This window comes from Cololabis saira, chromosome 20 (assembly GCF_033807715.1).
Source record: "Cololabis saira isolate AMF1-May2022 chromosome 20, fColSai1.1, whole genome shotgun sequence".
NCBI lineage: Eukaryota > Metazoa > Chordata > Actinopteri > Beloniformes > Belonidae > Cololabis > Cololabis saira.
Genome location: NC_084606.1, coordinates 3033027 through 3055119, shown reverse-complemented (window position 1 = coordinate 3055119; position 22093 = coordinate 3033027). Strand labels below are relative to the sequence as shown.

Below are 22093 nucleotides of genomic sequence, written 5' to 3'. Positions count from 1 at the left end.
ACTTCTGGATTTATTCAGCAGATCTCACGAAACATGACACAGCAGAGTAATTCAGACGCTGAGAACAGAAAAGCAAACTGAACAACACCTAAAGAGATAGTAAAGAATAGAGACCAGGCTTTCTCTTCCACTGTCGCCGTTATCTTTACTGCAACAGAAACTTTACTTTTCTCTCTGGACAAACATAAACCAAGTTCAAACAGACTGTTGCCTCTCGTGTCAGCTGCTCGACCTCACGTGGACGGTTTAATTGATCTGAATACCTGTCAATGATTACACACGCTGAACTGTAAAATACCCACGACACCAGCAACCCTCGTAACGCACCGTAGATGATAAAGTTTGCTGCTTTGGCTGCTCAGAAAACTCCTCGCTGACCTGATACCAGCAGAGAAACCGGCCCCCCTTCACTTAAAAGAAGCGTTGTAGCACCCTATAATGTCATAATTCCCTATAATGTATTAATTTCCTATAATGTCATAATTCCCTATAATGTCATAATTCCCTATAATGTAATAATTCCCTATAATGTAATAATTTCCTGAAAATATAATACCGCCTGAAAATGTAATAAAATTTGCACTTAACTCAATCGAAAATGTAATAAAACCAAATAATGTAATAACTTCCCCAATAATGTAACAAAATATCCTGATGGATATTGTAATAACATTTTTACCAATAATGTAATACCTTATTACATTATTAGGAATTTATTACATGGTACTCAAAGTCTGCAATTTAACCCAATAGTCATTCTGGTGTTTCAAATCCAGCGTATAAAACATTCTTAGATAATTAAAACAAAAAAATGTAGAAATGAACATATGTATTACCTTATCAGTTTTGGAAAAAAAAAAGAAGACCCACCTGAAAATGTAATAAATTCCCAATAATGTAATAAGGTATTACATTATCGGTAAAAATGTTATTACAATATCAGTCAGGATATTTTATTACATTATTGGTGAAGTTGTTACATTATTGGGTTTTATTACATTTTTGATTGAGTTAAAGGAGCATGAGACTCCTTTTAAGAAATGAGACTCTCTAGCGCCACCCTTCACCACGACGGCCGTCGGGGGTACTGCAGCCAACAGTGAAGCCGGCACGGGAGAACGGGGAGAACGTGCATGCAGCGTCATGTGACGTCACATCCGCAGGAGAGCACGGGAAATTCGGGACCGAATTGCAGCACATTTTGCAGCACACAGCCTGTTCAAGGCAACAGAGAGATACACTAGAGGGCTCATTCTTTTGGGTTTGGAACGCTTCATCTGACATTATTACTAGAAAACTTAAAATGTATACAGATTTTTTTCATAAATCTTGCCACAATCCGGCCTCAAGCTCCTTTAAGTGGAAATTTTATTACATTTTCAGGGAGGTATGACATTATAGGGTGCTACAAGCGTTATGAAACTTGCAAGATTACATAATGTTAAATCCAGTATACGTAGCACTTCCAGCCTGGGAGGGAGGCTGTGGGTTTTAAAGAGTGGGGTGATAATGGTGTTCATAAACTGAAGGGACTTACTCTCTGATAATATGGTTATGACATTTGAACAAATGATAGAGATATTCTATCCCCAGACATGACTTATTTCGTTATTTACAGATTTACAGGCATTACAGGACTGTCTCAGAAAATTAGAATATTGTGATAAAGTTCTTTATTTTCTGTAATGCAATTAAAAAAAACAAACAAAAATGTCATACATTCTGGATTCATTACAAATCAACTGAAATATTGCAAGCCTTTTATTATTTTAATATTGCTGATTATGGCTTACAGTTTAAGATTAAGATTCCCAGAATATTCTAATTTTTTGAGATAGGATATTTGAGTTTTCTTAAGCTGTATTAGCTCTTGTATTGGGCGTCACTTAACATCAAAACAAAATCGGAGGCTGTATTGTATTCTTACTTATGCAGCGAGGAAGAATATTTTATCGCAGTGGATCAATGAAAACGTACCAACTGTTAAAGGCTGGAAAAGAGTGGTATTTGATCTAGTGCCATTAGAGAACCTTACATGTGAATTACATTAAAAAACAAACCAATTCTATTCTATAAAGTTTGGGAGCCTGATGTCTCTAATATCATGTTGCAGGGATTCTCTTGACTGGTCATACTGTACATTTTTACTGTAACCAGGGTTTAAATATGGATCTGAGCTGGTGTTTAGTTCTTTTAGTTGTTCTTTGTTTTGTTCTGTTTGTTTGTTACGGAAGAGTATTGGGGCCATCCAGGAGAAAAAATATTTGAGAGGGGAAGATTTCTTTTTTATTGTGCACTTCGAAAAAAAAGTCGAAATGTCGAGAAAAAAGTCAAAATGTCGAGAATAATGTTGAAATACAATTCCAAGAATAAAGTCGACATTTCGTGGATAAAGTTGAAATTTCATGAATAAAGTCGGAATTTCGGGAATAAATTTGAAATACATTTACACTTTTTTTCCCGAAATTATACTTCAACATTAATTTCAACATTTCGACTTTTTTCTCAACATTTCGACTTTTTTCTCAACATTTCGACTTTTTTCTCGAAGTGCATAATGAAAATAATCTTCCTCCACTAAAATATTATTTTTATTTTTCTCCTGCCTGGGCCTGATACTCTTCCGTAGTTTTTTTTACCTGTTTTGCTTGTTATTTCTGTGGATCATATTATGTATCCATCCTTTACTTACTTTAATTTTTTAAAAATATTGTTTAAAAACCACAGTATACATAGCACAAGTTTTTATAAAAGGTATTTTATATATTAATGCTTTCATGGCGCTTTCAAAACTTTCAATGACGAATTGTAAAACTTTTCATTTCATTAAATGAATACGTTCATTTCAAGTACAAACTGTGTTTGGGGGGTTTGACCCTTGATAGTAAAGTTGTGATGGTATTTATGAAAGGCCATAGTTTAGGAAAGTTTTGATGGATTAGGGTCAATGACCTCTCTTTGGTGTCTTCACCGCGACCTTTCAGCTGTTATCCAATCAAAATAAAGGAGGAGTTTATCTTTAGTAACAGGGTCTCTCTTCATAAGGGACGGACGCCAAACAGTTCTGTCCTACACTTGGGAAAGACCCAAATCTTGAAATACCAGGATTGATTTAAGTCTGTGAGCTTTGTGAGCAGCCGACGCTGCAGCGCGGAGGCAGGACGGCATCCTGTGGCTGCAACTGTTTGTTAGTTTAAGCTCGGGGTCATTGTCTTCCAACCAACTCCTGAATGGACGGTTTGTTCTCGTCGCAGAAGCAGAGCCGCCGGCTTCCTTCCCTCGACTCCAAACACTGGAGCGTGTTTGATCCGGGGCAGGTGGGATCCAGTCACGTTTGCCCCCAGGTAAAGTTCTCCGAGGCACGTAGACCGACAAACACACAACACGTGCTAATGCGTAAAGTGGCTTTCATCAACGAAAATTACGACTAAACAAACCTTTATCACCTGAGGAAAACGAGACTCAACGAAAATGCTGGTCGTGTGACGATAACGATAATTAAATATACTAGAAAAATTCGGGAAATTTTGATATGGGCATGCCCTACCGCCCATTCGTCCCCTCTCGCTGCTTTGGTTTGGGGCTGTAGTGGTTGTGTTCGTGGTGGTTCTATGTCAGTTTGAGGTGTTTACGGTTGTATTTCATTCATTCCTGTGCTCCCAATAGTTATTAATGGGGTGCGCTTTTTGGCATCTAGTGTTGCCACGGTAACGCTTTTGACTGAGAATAGTAATGCCCATCGAGGCACGATGGAGACGCATCTAACGATGTATGCCATGCATGGGTGCATGTTCCTGTTCAGGCTACGTTAACGGATAGGTTTTTTTTTTCACCATGGTACAAAACCCCATCCGAATGAATGGGGCCACTTGGCCTGGATTTTGACATAAAATTTCCTTAAATCCCAGCTTCATGAAATTTGAGTATGCTGAAGTCCACAGCGTGCCGAGTCAGGGGACATTTGTACGATGTCTCTACAATAACCTGTTGCCTAGCAACAAGCGTCCAAATTCAAACAGAAATAAAAAAAAAAAAGAAAGGTCAATGTCGCAAAAACTGTAATAATTAGCATAATGAGGTTGTAGGGTCCGTTAGTGCCAATCGGGCCGAGTGTTTGAAACTTTGAACGATGTCTCTACGATAAAGTTCGGCCGAGCAATAAGCGTCCGAATTTTCGCCTTTTTTTTTGCTTTTCGGCGTCTAGCGTTGCCACGGTAACACTTTTTACTGAGAAAAGTAATGCCTATCGAGGAACGATGGAGACGCATCCAACGATGTATGCCGTGCATGGGTGCACGTTCCGGTTCAGGCTATGTTAACGGATAGGTTTTTTTTTCGCCATGGTTAAAAACCCCATCCGAATGAATGGGGCCATTTGGCATGGATTTTGACATAAAATTTCCTTAAATCCCAGCTTCATGAAATTTGAGTATGTTGAAGTCCACAGCGTGCCGAGTCGGTAATGCAATATCGTAGAGGAATAAGAACCAGACTAAAATGTAGATTACAAAATAAAAAAAGGATCTTAATCATGAGAGTTCAACGTAGATCAGGGAATCATCTGCATAAGCTGTGACAAGAGACCCCAGAACTGGTCCCTGTGGGACTACGGTTGTCTAGGAGCCCCAGAACTGGTCCCTGTGGGACTACGGTTGTCTTGGAGCCCCAGAACCTTTAAAACTAAACTTAAAACCTTTCTGTTTAGTAAAGCCTATAGTTAGTGTTTAGTAAACCTCTAGCTGGTGTTGGTAAATCTCTAGGTAGTGTAAACTCTAGTGTGTTAGAGTCAGTAGTCATAGTTGCAGCTATAGAGCAAGACTATAATAGTTAGTCTCAAATATAGCTTGGTGGTAGATATGCTGCTATAGGCTTATGCTGCAGGGGGGCACCGACATGATCCGCTGGGCGGTGCCTCTCACCCTTCTTCTCCTCTCCTTTTCCCTGCCTCTCTTCTCCATTACCATTTTTATTTATTATAAGTATCTCATAGCTATCATTTTTGTCCATCGTTCCTGTAGTTTCTTGTGCCGGCCCCCCTTTTTTTTCTCTCTTTTGTGCATGTTTGCAGGCCGGAGCCTCGGAAGCTGCGTTCTGGCCTGTGTTCCCGGCCCCCCCCCATCCCCGGTCATCCCGTTGCTGCTTCCACCTGCCTACGTGGATGTCTGCTGTGTGCGGCTGACGTCCCCGACCCCCAGTCTGGCCTTCGGCAGGAGGGTCCCCCCTTATGATCCTGGTCCTGGTCCAGGTTTCTTCCTCCTAAAGGGGAGTTTTTTCTTGCCACTGTTTGGCTTAAGGTTTTTCTCCCACTAGGGGACTTTTTACCTGCCATTGTTTATGTAATAACTGCTCGGGGGTTTATGTTTATGCTCATGTTCATGTTCTGGATCTCTGGAAAGCGTCTAGAGACAACATCTCTTGTATTAGACGCTATATAAATAAAGTTGAATTGAATTGAAATTGAATTGAATAGAACTGGTCCCTGTGGGACTACGGTTGTCCTGTTTCCACGTAACAGATTCGTTAGGAGTAAAGTTGCTTTCGTCAACCAAAATTATGACTAAATATCGTCGTCAACGAACCTTTATCACCTGAGGAAAACGAGACGAGACGCAACGAAAATGCGGGTCATGTGACGATAACGATAATTAAATATATAATGCAATATTTTAGACCAGGAGTCTTCAACCGGGGGTCCGTTTTTTAGCATTTTATGAATATAAAGAAATATAGACAATTTATACAATTATAACTGAAAACTTTAATGTTTTCATACCTTTAAACATATTTAAAGGTAAAAACATGGCACTAGTTATTCTCGTGTCCAACAAAACATTCCTTTTTTTGGGCATAAACAAAAAAATATCAAAAGTTGTAATGTAATGATGGAAAAAAAATTCGATCTTTTTAGGAATGAATATGAGAGTCGATTTAGAAATGGAAAATGGATTTTTTCAACTCAGTTCCGTGCTTACTTGAGGTCGAGGAGGATCTCTTTAATCGTGGCTTTCCTCCGGCAGCAGCAGCTTCCTCCTTGTGTCACCTTGTAGTAGATGTTATGGAAACTGACGGTGGCTCCATGCCGCGATTGGCCTGCAGACTGACAAACAGTTCATTCCCCCCAGAAACCCAGAGTTTTCAGAGTTTTCCAGTTTAAACGGAACACTGTTGGCTGAAAGGCCGGAGTTACCTGGCGTTTGGAGGAACCGTTGGTCTCCGACTCCACCGTCTCGTAGACGTCCGACATCCTTCACCTCTGGATCCAAAACTCTGTGGAAACACTTCAGCTCAAATATTCTGTTGGGGTTTTTCTTTTTTAGGAGAAATTTGATTTGATGATTTTATTTCGAACATGCATGTTAAAAAAAAGAGTACAAAAAAGTTAAAAAAAAAACAGAATACAAATATATAAACCGTACCCCTGAATCTGACATACATTATTGCAAGAGTTTCAATAAGCTAACTACTTTAATAACTGTTCAATACAGTGATATAATACTCAATTATATGTATATATACAGTAAATATAGTCAAAAACAAAACAAAGAAAACAAAACAAACGCCCAGCATTTAGTTGTGCTACTATGTAGTACTAATAGAAGTAATTATAATGCATAGTATTACATTATCATTACTTTACTATAATAATACAATATAATAGAGAACAATAGACAGCAATGATATAACAATATACTTGAATAACTATATAAGAATAGACATGCTATATATACTGGTTCATATATTTACCTCCAATTATATACATAAAAATAACTATAAATCTATATATCGACATATCTACATGTAACTATAAATCAATATATATGAATAGAGATATAAATATATAAATACTGTATGTATAATATAACTCAATATATCCATATACATACCTACATATAACATATCTATATCCATAATATACATCTATATATCTACATATATTAATAAATGTTCATATCTACATGTTTATTTGCATCTGTATTTTGAATAGAATGTTTCTTTGTATATTTTTTTTTTTATTTGTGATATGTTTTGACTCTGTTTTTGACTCTGTTTTTGACTCTGTTTTTGACTCAACTAGTAGACTTGAGGAGTTAAACATGCCAGAGTTTAACGTCAGCGAAGCAAATCGCTAAAAGTGTGAGAAAAATCTCCCAGAACTTGTTTAAAAACGTCTGGACGGGAGAGAAGACAGTAGCTCCATTCATCCGTGTTCGCGGGACGAGCTTCACGTGAACCGCATCGTTTTTCATTAGTTGAAAGGGAAAAAAAAGCCTTTTATTCATCAACGCACATTTATTTAGAAACGTTTTATAACTGCAAGCATAGAAATAAGTGTGGATGAGCCAGTGTGAGCAGCTCTGCTCCAAAACTACATTTTCTCTTGAATAATACATATATATATATATATATATATATATATATATATATATATATATATATATGGGCATGTGTGTACAAATATATAGAAATACTCAACTATGTGTATGTATGTATAGGTAAGTGTGTGAGTATAATTATAGTACAGTTAGTTATTATAAATACTTGTTAATAAATGATTGGTGAATGGGAGTAGGATTAAATACGTTTACACTTCTTCCTACTCTTTTTTACACATGTAAATTAAGATATTAAGTGTTAAAGTTGAAATTCTTTGTATTTTTTTTGTTTTGTTTTGTTTTATCTTCTCTTTTTATTGTTGTCTTTTTACATGTACGAAATAAATCAAATCATTCAATCAAAAATCAATCAATATCATATATATATTATTACTATCACACATACATACATACTGTACATAAATATTATATATATAATATATATATATATATATATATATATATATATTTCCCAGATCTACGTTGAATAATATATAATATATATATAAGTACACTTGTATATGTTATATTAGACATATTTCCGGTACACGCACAGGCGGATATGCACATATATTTTTATTCAATTTTTTTTAATGTCTTTTCTTTTCTATTCATATAATTCTATTTATTGCATCTTTTTATCTTATATATGGGTGTTGGTTTTTGGGGTGTTTTATTTCTCCTCTCTTGGTTCTTGTATATGACGTCAAAGTTGTGTAAATGCAGAAAAAAACAAAGGTTACAGCTCCAAGCGTCCAACAGCCACGATCTTCCTGGAGAATATGATTTAAATATGATTTAAATATGATTTAAATATGATTTAAATACGATTTAAATACGATTTAAAGTGTGCAGGTGGGGGGGTCATCTTCCAAGTCAAAGGTCAGGCATACAGTAGTATTTTCCAACAGCAATTTTCCTTTTAACATCATATGGTGCAATATACTTAAACTAATACAAATTTCCATATTTCTAAATGGTTTGGTGATCTGAAACAAAATATTAAAAACATTTTAAACCTATTTTACCGATAAAATCCTGGAATGCAACACCAAGCACGATACGTGAACTTCCCAATCTGACCTCTGACCTCTTTCACCAGACATTTTAAATCCTGGCTTATACTTGTGTAGTTTGTTTTAATGTTAATTATCAGTTTTTTATTGTTTTTAGTGTGTTTTTTTACTGTTTTAATTTGTACGTACTAGGGCAATGTGCAATGCAACACACACTTTGTACTGTATGTTACACAACTTGGATACCATCGCTGGTATTTCATTATTGTAATATGCATTTTTTGCTCGAGTCACTTTAGACTCAAGTCACTTTAAGATACAATCCATACTGCTTTTAAATGCTGTTTTAAATCTATTTTGCTACTATGTATGTTTTATGTTTGTTCACTTGTTTGATTGTATTGTTTCACTGAATTGTTTTTGTTTTCTGTGGGGACTGCGGGTGGAAACTAGCATTTCTGCTAAAACCCGGTGTATTTACACTGCTTAATGTAGTGTTCATTAATATACATTGTCCCGTCTAAAGTAAACTTAAACCAAACTTAAAATATACACATCTGGACTGGTTCCGAAAACGTCTTTTTCTTTTTAATTTGAATTAAGTACAATAATTTCTCTTTTTAATTTGAATTAAGTACAAGAATGAGCAGTCTTGAAAAAGGAAATTCAAATGCAAATCGGATTATATATTATTAATTTGATTTTTGACTCAAATAATGCAGCCACATTCTTAAAATGAAAAAGCATTTCCGAAAATGCATTTTAATTTCAATATAGGCCCTCATATGCTTCCATAGGAGAGTTGAAGACGGCGCAGAAATCAAGTCCACAACAACATAGTTCAGCATTTATCCTTCAAAAATCCATGATTGGAAATCTATTCAAACAAAGTTTGGAAGGAGGAAAGTGTTGGAGAAGAGCGCTCTCCTGCTCCAGGAGTGATAAGGGAAAGTGATAAGGGAAAGTGGGATGACTCTTCACATAAAGTCAATAACCAACATCAGCAGAAGTTAGGCCAACGGCCATGGTTACATGATGTTTTTTTAATTGGAATCAATTATTCTGAATTAAATAATTCTGAATTAAACTATTTTCCTTCGAGTTTACATGGAAATTGTAATTCCGAATTGACGTTTACATGGAAAACACATTTGATCGGCTTTATCCAATTCCTCTTAAGGTCTAGATCAGGGGTCGGCAACCCAAAATGTTTTAAAGCCATATTGGACCAAAAACACAAAAAACAAATATGTCTGGAGCTGCAAAAAGTGAAGTCTTGTATCAGCTTTAGAATGAAGCGAAATGACGAAAGGCGAAATGTCAAGAAAAAAGTCGAAATGTCGAGAGAAATGTATTTATTAAATAAATGGTCTCTGCTCTTGACCACCATTTTACAACGGAGTATTAGGGCCAAACTAAGACAAAAAAAATTATTGGAAATTACGAGAATAAAGTCATAATATAATGAGAATAAAGTCGTAAAATTACGAGAATGAAGTCGTAATATTATGAGAATAAAGTCGTAATATTATGAGAATAAAGCCGTAATATTATGAGAATAAAGTCGTAATATTATGAAAATAAATTCGTAATTTATAAGAATAAAGTCGTAATATTATGAGAATAAAGTCGTAATATTATGAGAATAAAGCCGTAATATTATGAGAATATAATTTAAGAGAACTGAGATGCAGGAGAGCAAGGCAGGAGTTCGCAACAAAAAGGGTTTATTTACAAAAAAACAAAGCGCTGCTTAGCAGGATCAAAAACACACGGAAACAGGGATCAAAAACATGACACCTGGAGGAAAACACAGTACGGAACCACCAGGAGCAAGGGAATGACAACACCAGATATACACAGGGGATAACGAGACACAGGTGTGAACAATCAGGGCAGATGGAAACAGGCGGGACAAAATAGAAATAAACTGGGGGAAATGTCACACACTGACAAAGAGCTTCTTCTCCCTGTGTTAAAATGAGGAATGTTGAGCATCTTGTGAAGTTATATTTATATATTTATAATATATTTAATATTACGACTTTATTCTCATAATATTACAACTTTATTATCAAAATATTATGACTTTATTCTCTTAATTTTACGACTTTATTCTCATATTATGACTTTATTCTCGTAATTTCCATTTTTTTTGTCTTAGTTTGGCCCTAATACTCTGTTGTACTGTTTACTGCTGCTGCATCTTGAAACTTTGTTTGGAAAACCAGCCCAGCGTGGAATATAAGATCATGGAGACAGACGGGCGAGGGAACGAGCAGTGCAGAAAAGACCAGAATTAATTTAAAGAGGAATGAGTGTAAACATGATCGCAGAATTATTCTATTCGGATTTAAAATCGGAATAAACCAGCTACTTACTTCGGAATTAAGTTTAATTCGGAATGGTCATTTTCATTCAGAATTAGGTGTTTACATGGTAATTTTTACTCATTTTAAATCAGATTTAATTCTGAATTAAAGAGGAATTAAACTTCCCATGTAAACGCACTCATTGATGGATCAGGATTCTGGATCTTCGGAAAACCTTTTTGCTTTTAAACGTTTTTGGTTTTGAAAGTGACGAAAATCCGTTATAGAAATAACAGGACAATATGATGATGTAAACTAAAAACAGATTAGGCTAATCACAATATTGTATGAACTTAAAATGCACATACAGTATGTAAACTGGGATATGAAAGAAATAAGTGGAACATAGACTATATATGTTGTTGTAAAGTCTATCCAGTGTGACATTGGTGATGAATTTGCTTTTGTCATCACAGAAATATGAAACTACCGTATTGTAGCTTCAGCCAATCAGAATCAGCCCCACACTCACAAAGATCTGTCATGTTTGACTTTACTGGTGAAGTTTTTTTCACAAATGAGATTTTAATCAACTAAGTACACTTACAACTTACGTGGTCTTTTGTGTTCTGCTGCAAACTTTGCTGTTCTCTATTGTTTAAATTGTATTTTTGTATTCTGATTTTTGTACGGCGATCTCGAGTGCCATGAAAGGCGCCTAACAAATGAAATGTATTAATAATAATAATAATAATAATAATAATAAGGATGAATGGACCTCTTCATTCACATTAATTGTACAAATGACAGGAGACAGGAATGGAACCAGCAACTAATGGACGACGCACTAAGCTCACACACTGCATTTAGGCTGTAATAAACATTTTATCACTAAACAGTTGAGAGTTGCTGTTGGTTTTTTTCCCTAGTTGCTGTTTTTAATTGTTTTATTCTCTTTTTACCCATGTCTTGACCTTTTATCCCTTTTATCTCTTATCTTGATTTTATTATCTCTGTTTCCTTTTTAATTATCAAACTGTAGCACTTTGAGATTCTCAGTAACGTAAAGTGCATTATAAATAAAATGTATTATTATTATAATAATAACGTCCCCAGGAACCAGGAACTCTCCAGGATCCACTGAGCAGCAGGACACAGGTATTTTTATTTTTTAGTTTTTTAATGTTCTATGAAACGTTTTATTCCAGATATTCAGTCAGTTTTGGAAACACCGTTTGAGTTCTGAGCAGCTTAACCCTTGGTCTGTCTACGGGTCAAGGAAGGAGGAAGAGAAGAAGGGAGGAAAGAAGGAAAGAAGGAAGAATGGAAGGAAGGAAGGAAGGGAGGAAGGGAGAAAAGAAGGAAGGAAGGAAGGAAGGAAGGAAGGAAGGAAGGAAGGAAGTAGGAAAATAAGGAAGGAAGGGAAAAAAGAAGGAAGGAAGGAAGGAAGGAAGGAAGGAAGGAAGGAAGAAAGGAAGGAAGGGAGGAAATAAGGAAGGAAAGGAGAAAACAAGGAAAGAAGGAAGGAAGGAAGGAAGGGAGGAAGGAAGGGAGAAAAGAAGGAAGGAAGGAAAGAAGGAAGGAAGGAAGGAAGGAAAGGAGAAAAGAAGGGAGGAAAGAAGGAAGGAAGGAAAGAAGGGAGGAAAGAAGGAAGGAAGGAAAGAAGGAAGGAAGGGAAAAAAGAAGGAAGTAAGGAAGGAAGGAAGGGAGGAAATAAGGAAGGAAATGAGAAAACAAGGAAAGAAGGAAGGAAGGAAGGAAGGAAGGAAGGAAGGAAGGAAGGAAAGGAGAAAAGAAGGGAGGAAAGAAGGAAGGAAGGAAAGAAGGGAGAAAAGAAGGAAGGAAAGAAGGAAGGAAGGGAGGAAGGAAGGAAGGAAAGAAAGAAGGAAGGAAGGGAAAAAAGAAGGAAGTAAGGAAGGAAGGAAGGGAGGAAATAAGGAAGGAAGGAAGGAAGGAAGGAAGGGAGGAAGGAAGGAAGGAAAGGAGAAAAGAAGGGAGGAAAGAAGGAAGGAAGGAAAGAAGGGAGAAAAGAAGGAAGGAAGGAAAGAAGGAATGAAGGGAAAAAAGAAGGAAGGAAGGAAGGAAAGGAGAAAACAAGAATGTACGAGGGGAGAAAAGAAGGAAGGGAGGAAGGAAGAGAGGAAGGGAAACAAGAAGGAAGGAAGGAAGGAAGGAAGGAAGGAAGGAAGGAAGGAAGGAAGGAAGGAAGGAAGGAAGGAGAGAGCAGGAGGAAAGAAGGAACAGGATAATTAGGTCATTTTGACCCAAAGACAGTACAAGGGTTAACAAACGCTGAGTCACTGTAAATATAAACATGTCCGCTACACACACACACACACTGACAATATCTTCAATTTTAAACTTAAAAAAAGTAACTCGGTGTACTTTACATAAAGGCATCAAGAATACATTTGTGCTTCTTATATCCAGCTCAACAAGGTTCAGTGTAAATGAAAATTAAATGTTTGATCATAAACTTCCTGAAATTCAGTACTTATCTTTGACCTGTTCATTTGAATAAACTAAGCAAATATTATACACTGATCTACATCTGCCATGCGTTTACAATAAAGTCTCAAAGAATTGATGGAAATATTACAAAATAAGGCAGAATATTTACACTTTAAGAAGGCTCAGCTTCTCAGTGGAATGGGTTTCATTTGATTTCTCAGACAAAGTTTTTGTTCATAATGACTCTTGTGCATCTTTTATCCACAAGTCAGTGGGATCTGTAGTAGCTACTCATTGACCAATATTTGCCTCTTTGCATCGATTTATCACCTGCGTGACGTCACAGATCAAAGTCTTCCACGTGTTTATCTTCACTAGGAAACTATTGTTCATTTGTTTTATGAATGTACCAAAAACCTCAGCCTTTTGGAAAGAGGTAGCGTCATAAAGATTTAATTTTGTGCATAGAAATTATACCTTCTCTCTGAAAGATACAGGACTGTCTCAGAAAATTAGAATATTGTGATAACGTTCTTTATTTTCTGTAATGCAATTTAAAAAAAAAAAAAAATGTCATACATTCTGGATTCATTACAAATCAACTGAAATATTGCAAGCCTTTTATTATTTTAATATTGCTGATCATGGCTTACAGCTTAAGAAAAGTCAAATATCCTATCTCAAAAAATTTGAATATTCTGGGAATTTTAATCTCAAACTGTAAGCCATAATCAGCAATATTAAAATAATAAAAGGCTTGCAATATTTCAGTTGATTTGTAATGAATCTAGAATGTATGACTTTTTTTTTTTTTAAATTGCATTACAGAAAATAAAGAACGTTATCACAATATTCTAATTTTCTGAGACAGTCCTGAAGTTACTTTTTATCAAAGTGATGTCCTGAGGAATATTGACGATGTCACTAACTCTGTACTTTTGATGGGGAAGTTCCATATTCATAAACAAAAAATTGCCAAATCCTCCCCCAACATTCGTCTTTTTCTCTTTGAGCTTTTCAAAGCCTTATCACATCCATAAAGAATATGAAGAATCATAAATGTAAATCTATACTTGTACAAACCCCTGAATTTATACTAATGTAACTCCTCTCTGTATTATTTATTTTATTTAGTTTTATTTAATTTGTTCTCCATTAAATTAGGTTGATATTAAGTTACTAATTGCATTGATATATGAATGTACTTCCAAATGTTTTATGTTTTTGCTATTTGTTGTTATGTCACTATAGGATGTATTTCATTTTCATTTTATTCTTTATTTCATTCAAAAAATAAAACAAACAATTCAATACAAATACAAATGTTAATAAATTGTGAATGAAAAGGGAGCAGAAAGAATCTTATCTAATCTGCCCCTTTTTCCCAAGAAATAAATTCACAAATAACATAAATTAAAAATTTTGAAAACAACAACTAAGTAAATAAAAAACTAAAATAAAATAAAATAAAATTACTGCCGGCTATGGGTTTGTCAATCAAACTTAACTAACATATTTCATTATATTTACTTAACGTACAGGCTTTAATTGTTCTTTTGAATGTAATGTTTGATTTGGATTCTTTGTTTTCTTTATTCAGATTGTTCCATAAACTGATTTATTTTTTGTACAAAGTCTTTGCTGATTCAAACTTCCCTGTATGTTAATTTTGATGCATTAAAAAAAACCTGTTTATCTATTTTAGTCCTAAAACAGCTCAATCTGCACGTATTAATTTATTATGATAAACAGCTGTGCGCAGATGTGGTTGCATGGAGCCTCAGTGCGCATGCGCGCGGTAATTGGACCAAAGCGTGTCACAGACATTTCATTATAGGAAACCTCGGGAAACTTCTGAGAAAAAACCTCCTATTTCAGGAAAAAACAAAGTACTCGTGTCCCGTGAGACGCAAATACATGTCTAAAGTGGATTATTACTGCTAAATATGACCTCAAATGACGACAAGAGGATGTTTAAAACCGCATAACTTCAGCAGAAAAGTAACGTTTGAAGCGTTAAAGGATCCTCACCTCAGATCAGCTGGTGAGCAGAGAAACGTCTCAGCTGTGGACGAGCATCGCAGGAATAGATACAGATCCTGGAAGATCCTGGAGGATCCTGAGAGTCCCGGAGTGACTGGCCGGGGGATGCGGGAGGAGGAGGAGGAGGAGGAGGAGGAGGAGGAGGAGGAGGAGGAGGAGGGAGGAACCGGGTCCGAGGGCCGGGGGGAGGAGACGCGCTTTAAACCTCATAAAAAAGACCGGTGTTCTGCCAATCCTTGCTCCCTGCCGAGAAATGCTACTTTGTGTTTCTGCGCATGCGCACAGTCGATTTTCAAAGTTTGATTGCCACGCCAAATATTTCTTGCACGATGTAAACTTGATAACTACTGGTTTCAAAACTACTTAAAGTATAAAAGTAAAAGTAATGTAAGGGGGAAAAAAGCCATTAAGGACAAAAGCCATTGAAAATGAATGCATGTTAGTATAATTCAAATATATTAAAGAAGCATATATGTGTACTATTGAGCATTAACATGTGTTTCAGAGAGCAGCAGATATGATGACTAGTTGCCTATAAGTATTGTAATGGTGCAAAAAGTCAAACTTCATGTTCATGTTATCATTTATCCTAACCTTTATTGGAATGTACATCCAAGTTTAGTTGCAGGAATCTGAGGGAACGGATGTAAGAACAAAACTGGACAAGAACATCTGAAACAACCACAACCAAATTCACTCTATCCGGATGGAGCAATTTAACTGGATAGTTTTTATTAAAGGCCGAAATGAAATAGAGTAACGAGGCTGTTTTTAAAATGTAAGGAGTAAAAAGTACAGATAATTGCGTGAAAATGTAAGGAGTAAAAGTAAAAAGTCGTCTGAAAAATAATTACTCCAGTGAAGTATAGATAACCAAAATTTATACTTAAGTAAGGTAACGAAGTATTTGTACTTCATTACTTGACACCTCTGCATTACACTTTGTGAACATTATACGATAAAGAGGAAAAAAACAACAATTATATCGCTTTATTTGATATTCATTCAGTCATTGGCCTTTATTTAACCAGGCAGGTCATTAAGAACATTCTTATTTACAATGACGGCCTGGCAAGAGACAAGGACCACTTGGGGGAAAAGGACGTGGACTAGGGAATAAAACACAGTAAAGTTGTAGCTCTACAAGGTAAAAAAAACATTAGGTAGCATTTTTTGACAAAGCAGCAAAAATTGGCAGAACACCGGGACAAGAAAACACCCGACTCCAGTGACGTCACCTACAGGCGTGGCCGAGGGCTTATGAAACAACCAGGGAATGATTGACAGACGTGGGTAGAGGAGCCAAAAATTGTACTCAAGTAAAAGTACTGTTACTTCAGAATAATATGACTCAAGTAGAAGTAAAAAGTAGTCATCCAAATAAATACTTGAGTAAAAGTAAAAAAGTACTTGGTGAAAAAAACTGAGTACTGAGTAACTGTTGAGTAACGTCTGATTTATTTTTTTAACACAACCATTCAAACAGACAAAAGTACAAAATAATCATCTTCAGGCAAATTAAATCAATAAAATAATAAAATAAATTAAAAAAAAAAAATAAATAATAAAATAATCTTAAAGTATATTCAAGTACTTTAATAAATAATAAAATAAATAAAATAACAGAATAAAAAAATTAATTAAGCACAAGTAGCACAACATTTCAAGCCTTTGTACTTTTCTTTTTTACTACCACCAGTTAGCTATTCAAGATCCGCTAAGCTACGATGCTAGCTGGCTAATACTAGCGAACATCCGTTCAGACTTAATCTGTCGATCCACCTTCTGGACCCGAGTAGAAGAACCAGAACCGCAGGTCTGGATCTAGACCCGAGTGGAAGAACCAGAACCGCAGGTCTGGATCTAGACCCGAGTGGAAGAACCAGAACCGCAGGTCTGGATCCAGACCCGAGTAGAAGAACCAGAACCGCAGGTCTGGATCTAGACCCGAGTGGAAGAACCAGAACCGCAGGTCTGGATCCAGACCCGAGTAGAAGAACCAGAACCGCAGGTCTGGATCTAGACCCGAGTGGAAGAACCAGAACCGCAGGTCTGGATCCAGACCCGAGTAGAAGAACCAGAACCGCAGGTCTGGATCTAGACCCGAGTGGAAGAACCAGAACCGCAGGTCTGGATCCAGACCCGAGTGGAAGAACCAGAACCGCAGGTCTGGATCTAGACCCGAGTAGAAGAACCAGAACCGCTGATCTGGATCTAGACCCGAGTAGAAGAACCAGAATCACAGGTCTGGATCTAGACCCGAGTAGAAGAACCAGAACCACAGGTCTGGATCCAGACCCGAGTAGAAGAACCAGAACCACAGGTCTGGATCTAGACCCGAGTGGAAGAACCAGAACCGCAGGTCTGGATCCAGACCCGAGTAGAAGAACCAGAACCGCAGGTCTGGATCTAGACCCGAGTGGAAGAACCAGAACCGCAGGTCTGGATCCAGACCCGAGTGGAAGAACCAGAACCGCAGGTCTGGATCCAGACCCGAGTGGAAGAACCAGAACCGCAGGTCTGGATCCAGACCCGAGTAGAAGAACCAGAACCGCAGGTCTGGATCTAGACCCGAGTGGAAGAACCAGAACCGCAGGTCTGGATCCAGACCCGAGTAGAAGAACCAGAACCGCAGGTCTGGATCTAGACCCGAGTAGAAGAACCAGAACCACAGGTCTGGATCCAGACCCGAGTAGAAGAACCAGAACCACAGGTCTGGATCTAGACCCGAGTGGAAGAACCAGAACCGCAGGTCTGGATCCAGACCCGAGTAGAAGAACCAGAACCGCAGGTCTGGATCTAGACCCGAGTGGAAGAACCAGAACCGCAGGTCTGGATCCAGACCCGAGTGGAAGAACCAGAACCGCAGGTCTGGATCCAGACCCGAGTAGAAGAACCAGAACCGCAGGTCTGGATCTAGACCCGAGTGGAAGAACCAGAACCGCAGGTCTGGATCCAGACCCGAGTAGAAGAACCAGAACCGCAGGTCTGGATCTAGACCCGAGTGGAAGAACCAGAACCGCAGGTCTGGATCCAGACCCGAGTAGAAGAACCAGAACCGCAGGTCTGGATCTAGACCCGAGTGGAAGAACCAGAACCGCAGGTCTGGATCCAGACCCGAGTAGAAGAACCAGAACCGCAGGTCTGGATCTAGACCCGAGTGGAAGAACCAGAACCGCAGGTCTGGATCCAGACCCGAGTGGAAGAACCAGAACCGCAGGTCTGGATCCAGACCCGAGTAGAAGAACCAGAACCGCAGGTCTGGATCTAGACCCGAGTAGAAGAACCAGAACCGCAGGTCTGGATCCAGACCCGAGTAGAAGAACCAGAACCGCAGGTCTGGATCTAGACCCGAGTGGAAGAACCAGAACCGCAGGTCTGGATCCAGACCCGAGTGGAAGAACCAGAACCGCAGGTCTGGATCCAGACCCGAGTAGAAGAACCAGAACCGCAGGTCTGGATCTAGACCCGAGTAGAAGAACCAGAACCGCAGGTCTGGATCCAGACCCGAATAGAAGAACCGCCGATCTGGATCTAGACCCGAGTAGAAGAACCAGAACCGCAGGTCTGGATCTAGACCCGAGTAGAAGAACCAGAACAACCAGTACAAAATAATCATCTTCAGGCAAATTAAATCAATAAAATAAATTAAAATTAATAAAAAATATCTTAAATTAAAATAATCTTAAAGTAAATTCAAGTACTTTAATAAATAATAAAATAAATAAAATAACAGAATAAAAAAATAAATTAAGCACAAGTAGCACAACATTTCAAGCCTTTGTATTTTTCTTTTTTAACCAGGCAGAACTAGAACAAACATGAACTCATAGAAACTCTGTGTGTGTTTGAGTCTGTGTAAATGTGACAAAACATGCAAAACATTTTTCCCAAAGAATCAACCAGTAATGAAATTGTATTTCAACATTGTTCTCGACGTTTTGACTTTTTTCTCGAAGTGCGAAGCGCTGGGCTGGTTTTCCAAACAAGCGCTGCGTCCCAAATGCTGTACTAAACAGTATATACTCAAAAAGTATACTTTAGTTCGGCACACTTTTGAGTAAATATCAGTAGTTTGCATTAATCCGGATGTACTATTAAGAGCCACACGGCACTTCCTGCCGTTGGGAGGAAGTGACGTGTCACAGCATCAGTAGCAGCTGTTACCATGGTAACAGCAGCAGTAGCAGGTGTTACCATGGTAACAGCAGTAGCAGCTCTGCTCCGCTCTTTCCCATTTATTCTGGCCGAAACAATATGACATTATATAATATCATTATATACGAATATTATAATATTAATATTATATAATAATATAATTATACCTAACATTATACTTATGACATATACGTATCACTTAGCAACCAAACGCCGCTGCATTGCATTGTGGGAAGTTTCTGCTCAGCTAGTGTCCATCAATCCACACTAATACATTTCTCCAGAATGAGTATGGATAGTACATACTATTGAGTACGTACTAATGTTTCGGACGCACTAAAAAATCTTCGATACTCTTTTTGCTACTCATTAGGGAGGAAGGAGGGAATTTCGGACGCAGCTAAAGTTTCAAGATGGCAGCAGCAGTAAACGCTGGTCAAGAGCAAAGACCATTTATTCAATAAATAGCTTGGAGGACCTGGAAATAATTAAAAGAACAGATGGAAACAGGAAACATCAAAATGGTGAGCTTTTCAAAGTTGTAGCGGCTAAGTTTGTTTTTCTTCCGGTAGTCGTAACTTCCGGTCCCCCCCCTATCCAATCAGAACCTTCCCAACCCCCAGACCTGTAGAGGAATTGGAGAAAGCCGATCAAACGTGTTTTCCATGTAAACCTCAATTCAGAATTACTATTTCCATGTAAACGAAAAGGAAAATAGTTTAATTTGGAATTATTTAATTCGGAATAATTAATTCAGAATTAAAAAACATCATGTAAGCATGGCCAATGTCGCGTCAGGACGGAAACCAGGCAGGGAACTTTTAAAAAATTTGTCTGAACGTCCTTAGCAAGAGCGGAGCAGCCTGGGCCACGCCTTAGCTTAGCTAAACTACCACCAGTTAGCTATTCAAGATCCGCTAAGCTACGATGCTAGCTGGCTAATACTAGCGAACATCCGTTCAGATTCAGGCCCCGTTTCCACGTAGCAAAAACGGTGGTGTTTTCATGCGTTTTGGCCGTTCGTTTACACGAAAACGAAGCTCAAAGTCACTAAAAAAGATCAGTTCGGAAAACTCCGGCCAAAGTGGAGATTTTTAAAACCTCAGTTTTCACGTTTGCTTGTAAACAGAGAGAAACGGACATTTAGGCTTCAGAACGTCACATTATGCAACAGAAACGTCACCAGTGTGCGACCTGTGTTTACAATTTGTACAATTTTTTACTTAAAAGTAACTCCACTTCTCTGTCACTCCAAAGGAAAGACTCTCGTTCATCTTGGAAGTAACTGGAAGTTACTCGTGTCATTTGTTGATGTTTTTTTCCAGGATTCTGATTGGTTAGCATGACTTTATCTTCTCGTTACACTGCCCCCTGCAGGTCTGGTCTGCTCATAGCACCTTAACAGATATTTATCCGGGTTCGTGGAAATGATGGGATTTTTCAAAACGTAGAGGGGGAAATATCCGTTTTTGTAAATACCCGGCTATGTGGAAACGTGGCCTTAAACTGTCGATCCACCTTCTGGATCTAGAACCGAGTAGAAGAACCAGAACCGCAGGTCTGGATTCAGACCCGATGGAAACAATGAGGGGGTACTTCGTATTACCCAAATATATTTTCTTTTCTTTTTTTTTGCTTATTTTTTGTTCAAAGTAAAATAAAATAAAGGAGATAAACGTTCATCATGGTTTATATTTATTACATTTCAGGGGTCAAAGATCTACTAAGATCAGGAGACTTTTATTACTGTGGTTACACCAAAAGATGACGATAAAAAAAGATAAAAGATTACAAGAGGAGCTTATGACTTTTGTGTGTTACGTTGTTGTTCAGCCTCATTTTTAAATGTAATAACCGTAATTAATGCTGAATATTTGATTCACTCTATGTAGAAATATGTTGGATCACAGTGTAATTTGTGTTTCTAAAACAAATAGCCAGTGTCCGTCACTGCGTGCAGCAGTTTCCTGCACCAGCAAGACGCTGCTCTCTGATTATGGCTCGCAGTTTATGAAAACCCCAAATAAAAAATAAATTAGAGAATATTTTATGAAATCAATAAACAATTCCATCATACAAATTATAACAAATAAAGGTTCAACATATCTTGCTTTGCATGTACAGTAATAAGACTAGGTAATATATTAGTTTCACCTTTTAAGTTGAATTATTGAAATAGATTAACTTTTACACCATATTCTAGTTGAATTATTGAAATAAATTAACTTTTACACCATATTCTAGTTGAATTATTGAAATAAATTAACTTTTACACCATATTCTAGTTGAATTATTGAAATAAATTAACTTTTACACCATATTCTAGTTGAATTATTGAAATAAATTAACTTTTACACCATATTCTAGTTGAATTATTGAAATAAGTTAACTTTTACACCAAATAGTTGCTCATATTTAAATAACTGGCTTTATGTCGTTGTCATGAGTCAGCTGCTTCTTAGATTTAGTTTAGTTAGTAGATTTAAATAAATAAATAAATACATAAATAAAAAAACCTAAAAGACTTGATGTCAGACCCGTAGGACGTCATGTAAGCAGATATGTTTTAATAAATGGTTTTAGCTCCGAAGTGAATTTTCTCAGTTTCATCTTTTGGAAAATACTGTGATTAAAATGAAAATTAAATTACGTGTTATGAAAGAAACATGAAAGCAGGAATGTTGTTTTTCCCACTGATGCTGCGCTGCGGCGGCGCCCCCTGCTGGCTGGAGCCGGTACT

At 37.3% G+C, this 22093-nt stretch overlaps 1 protein-coding gene across 1 annotated transcript in view; it reads right to left on the bottom strand.

The window, feature by feature from the left end:
- abcg2a (ATP-binding cassette, sub-family G (WHITE), member 2a) overlaps positions 1–15308 on the bottom strand; it is a 54775-nt gene extending 39467 nt beyond the window's left edge. The window contains exons 1-3 of the mRNA XM_061709409.1: positions 15184–15308; positions 6188–6267; positions 5973–6097 (exon numbers count right to left, since the gene is read on the bottom strand). Coding sequence (XP_061565393.1) covers positions 5973–6097; positions 6188–6244 — 182 coding nt within the window. The 5' untranslated portion in view covers positions 6245–6267; positions 15184–15308. The remainder of the gene's footprint in view (positions 1–5972; positions 6098–6187; positions 6268–15183) is intronic.
- Between the last annotated feature and the right edge of the window lie 6785 nt (positions 15309–22093).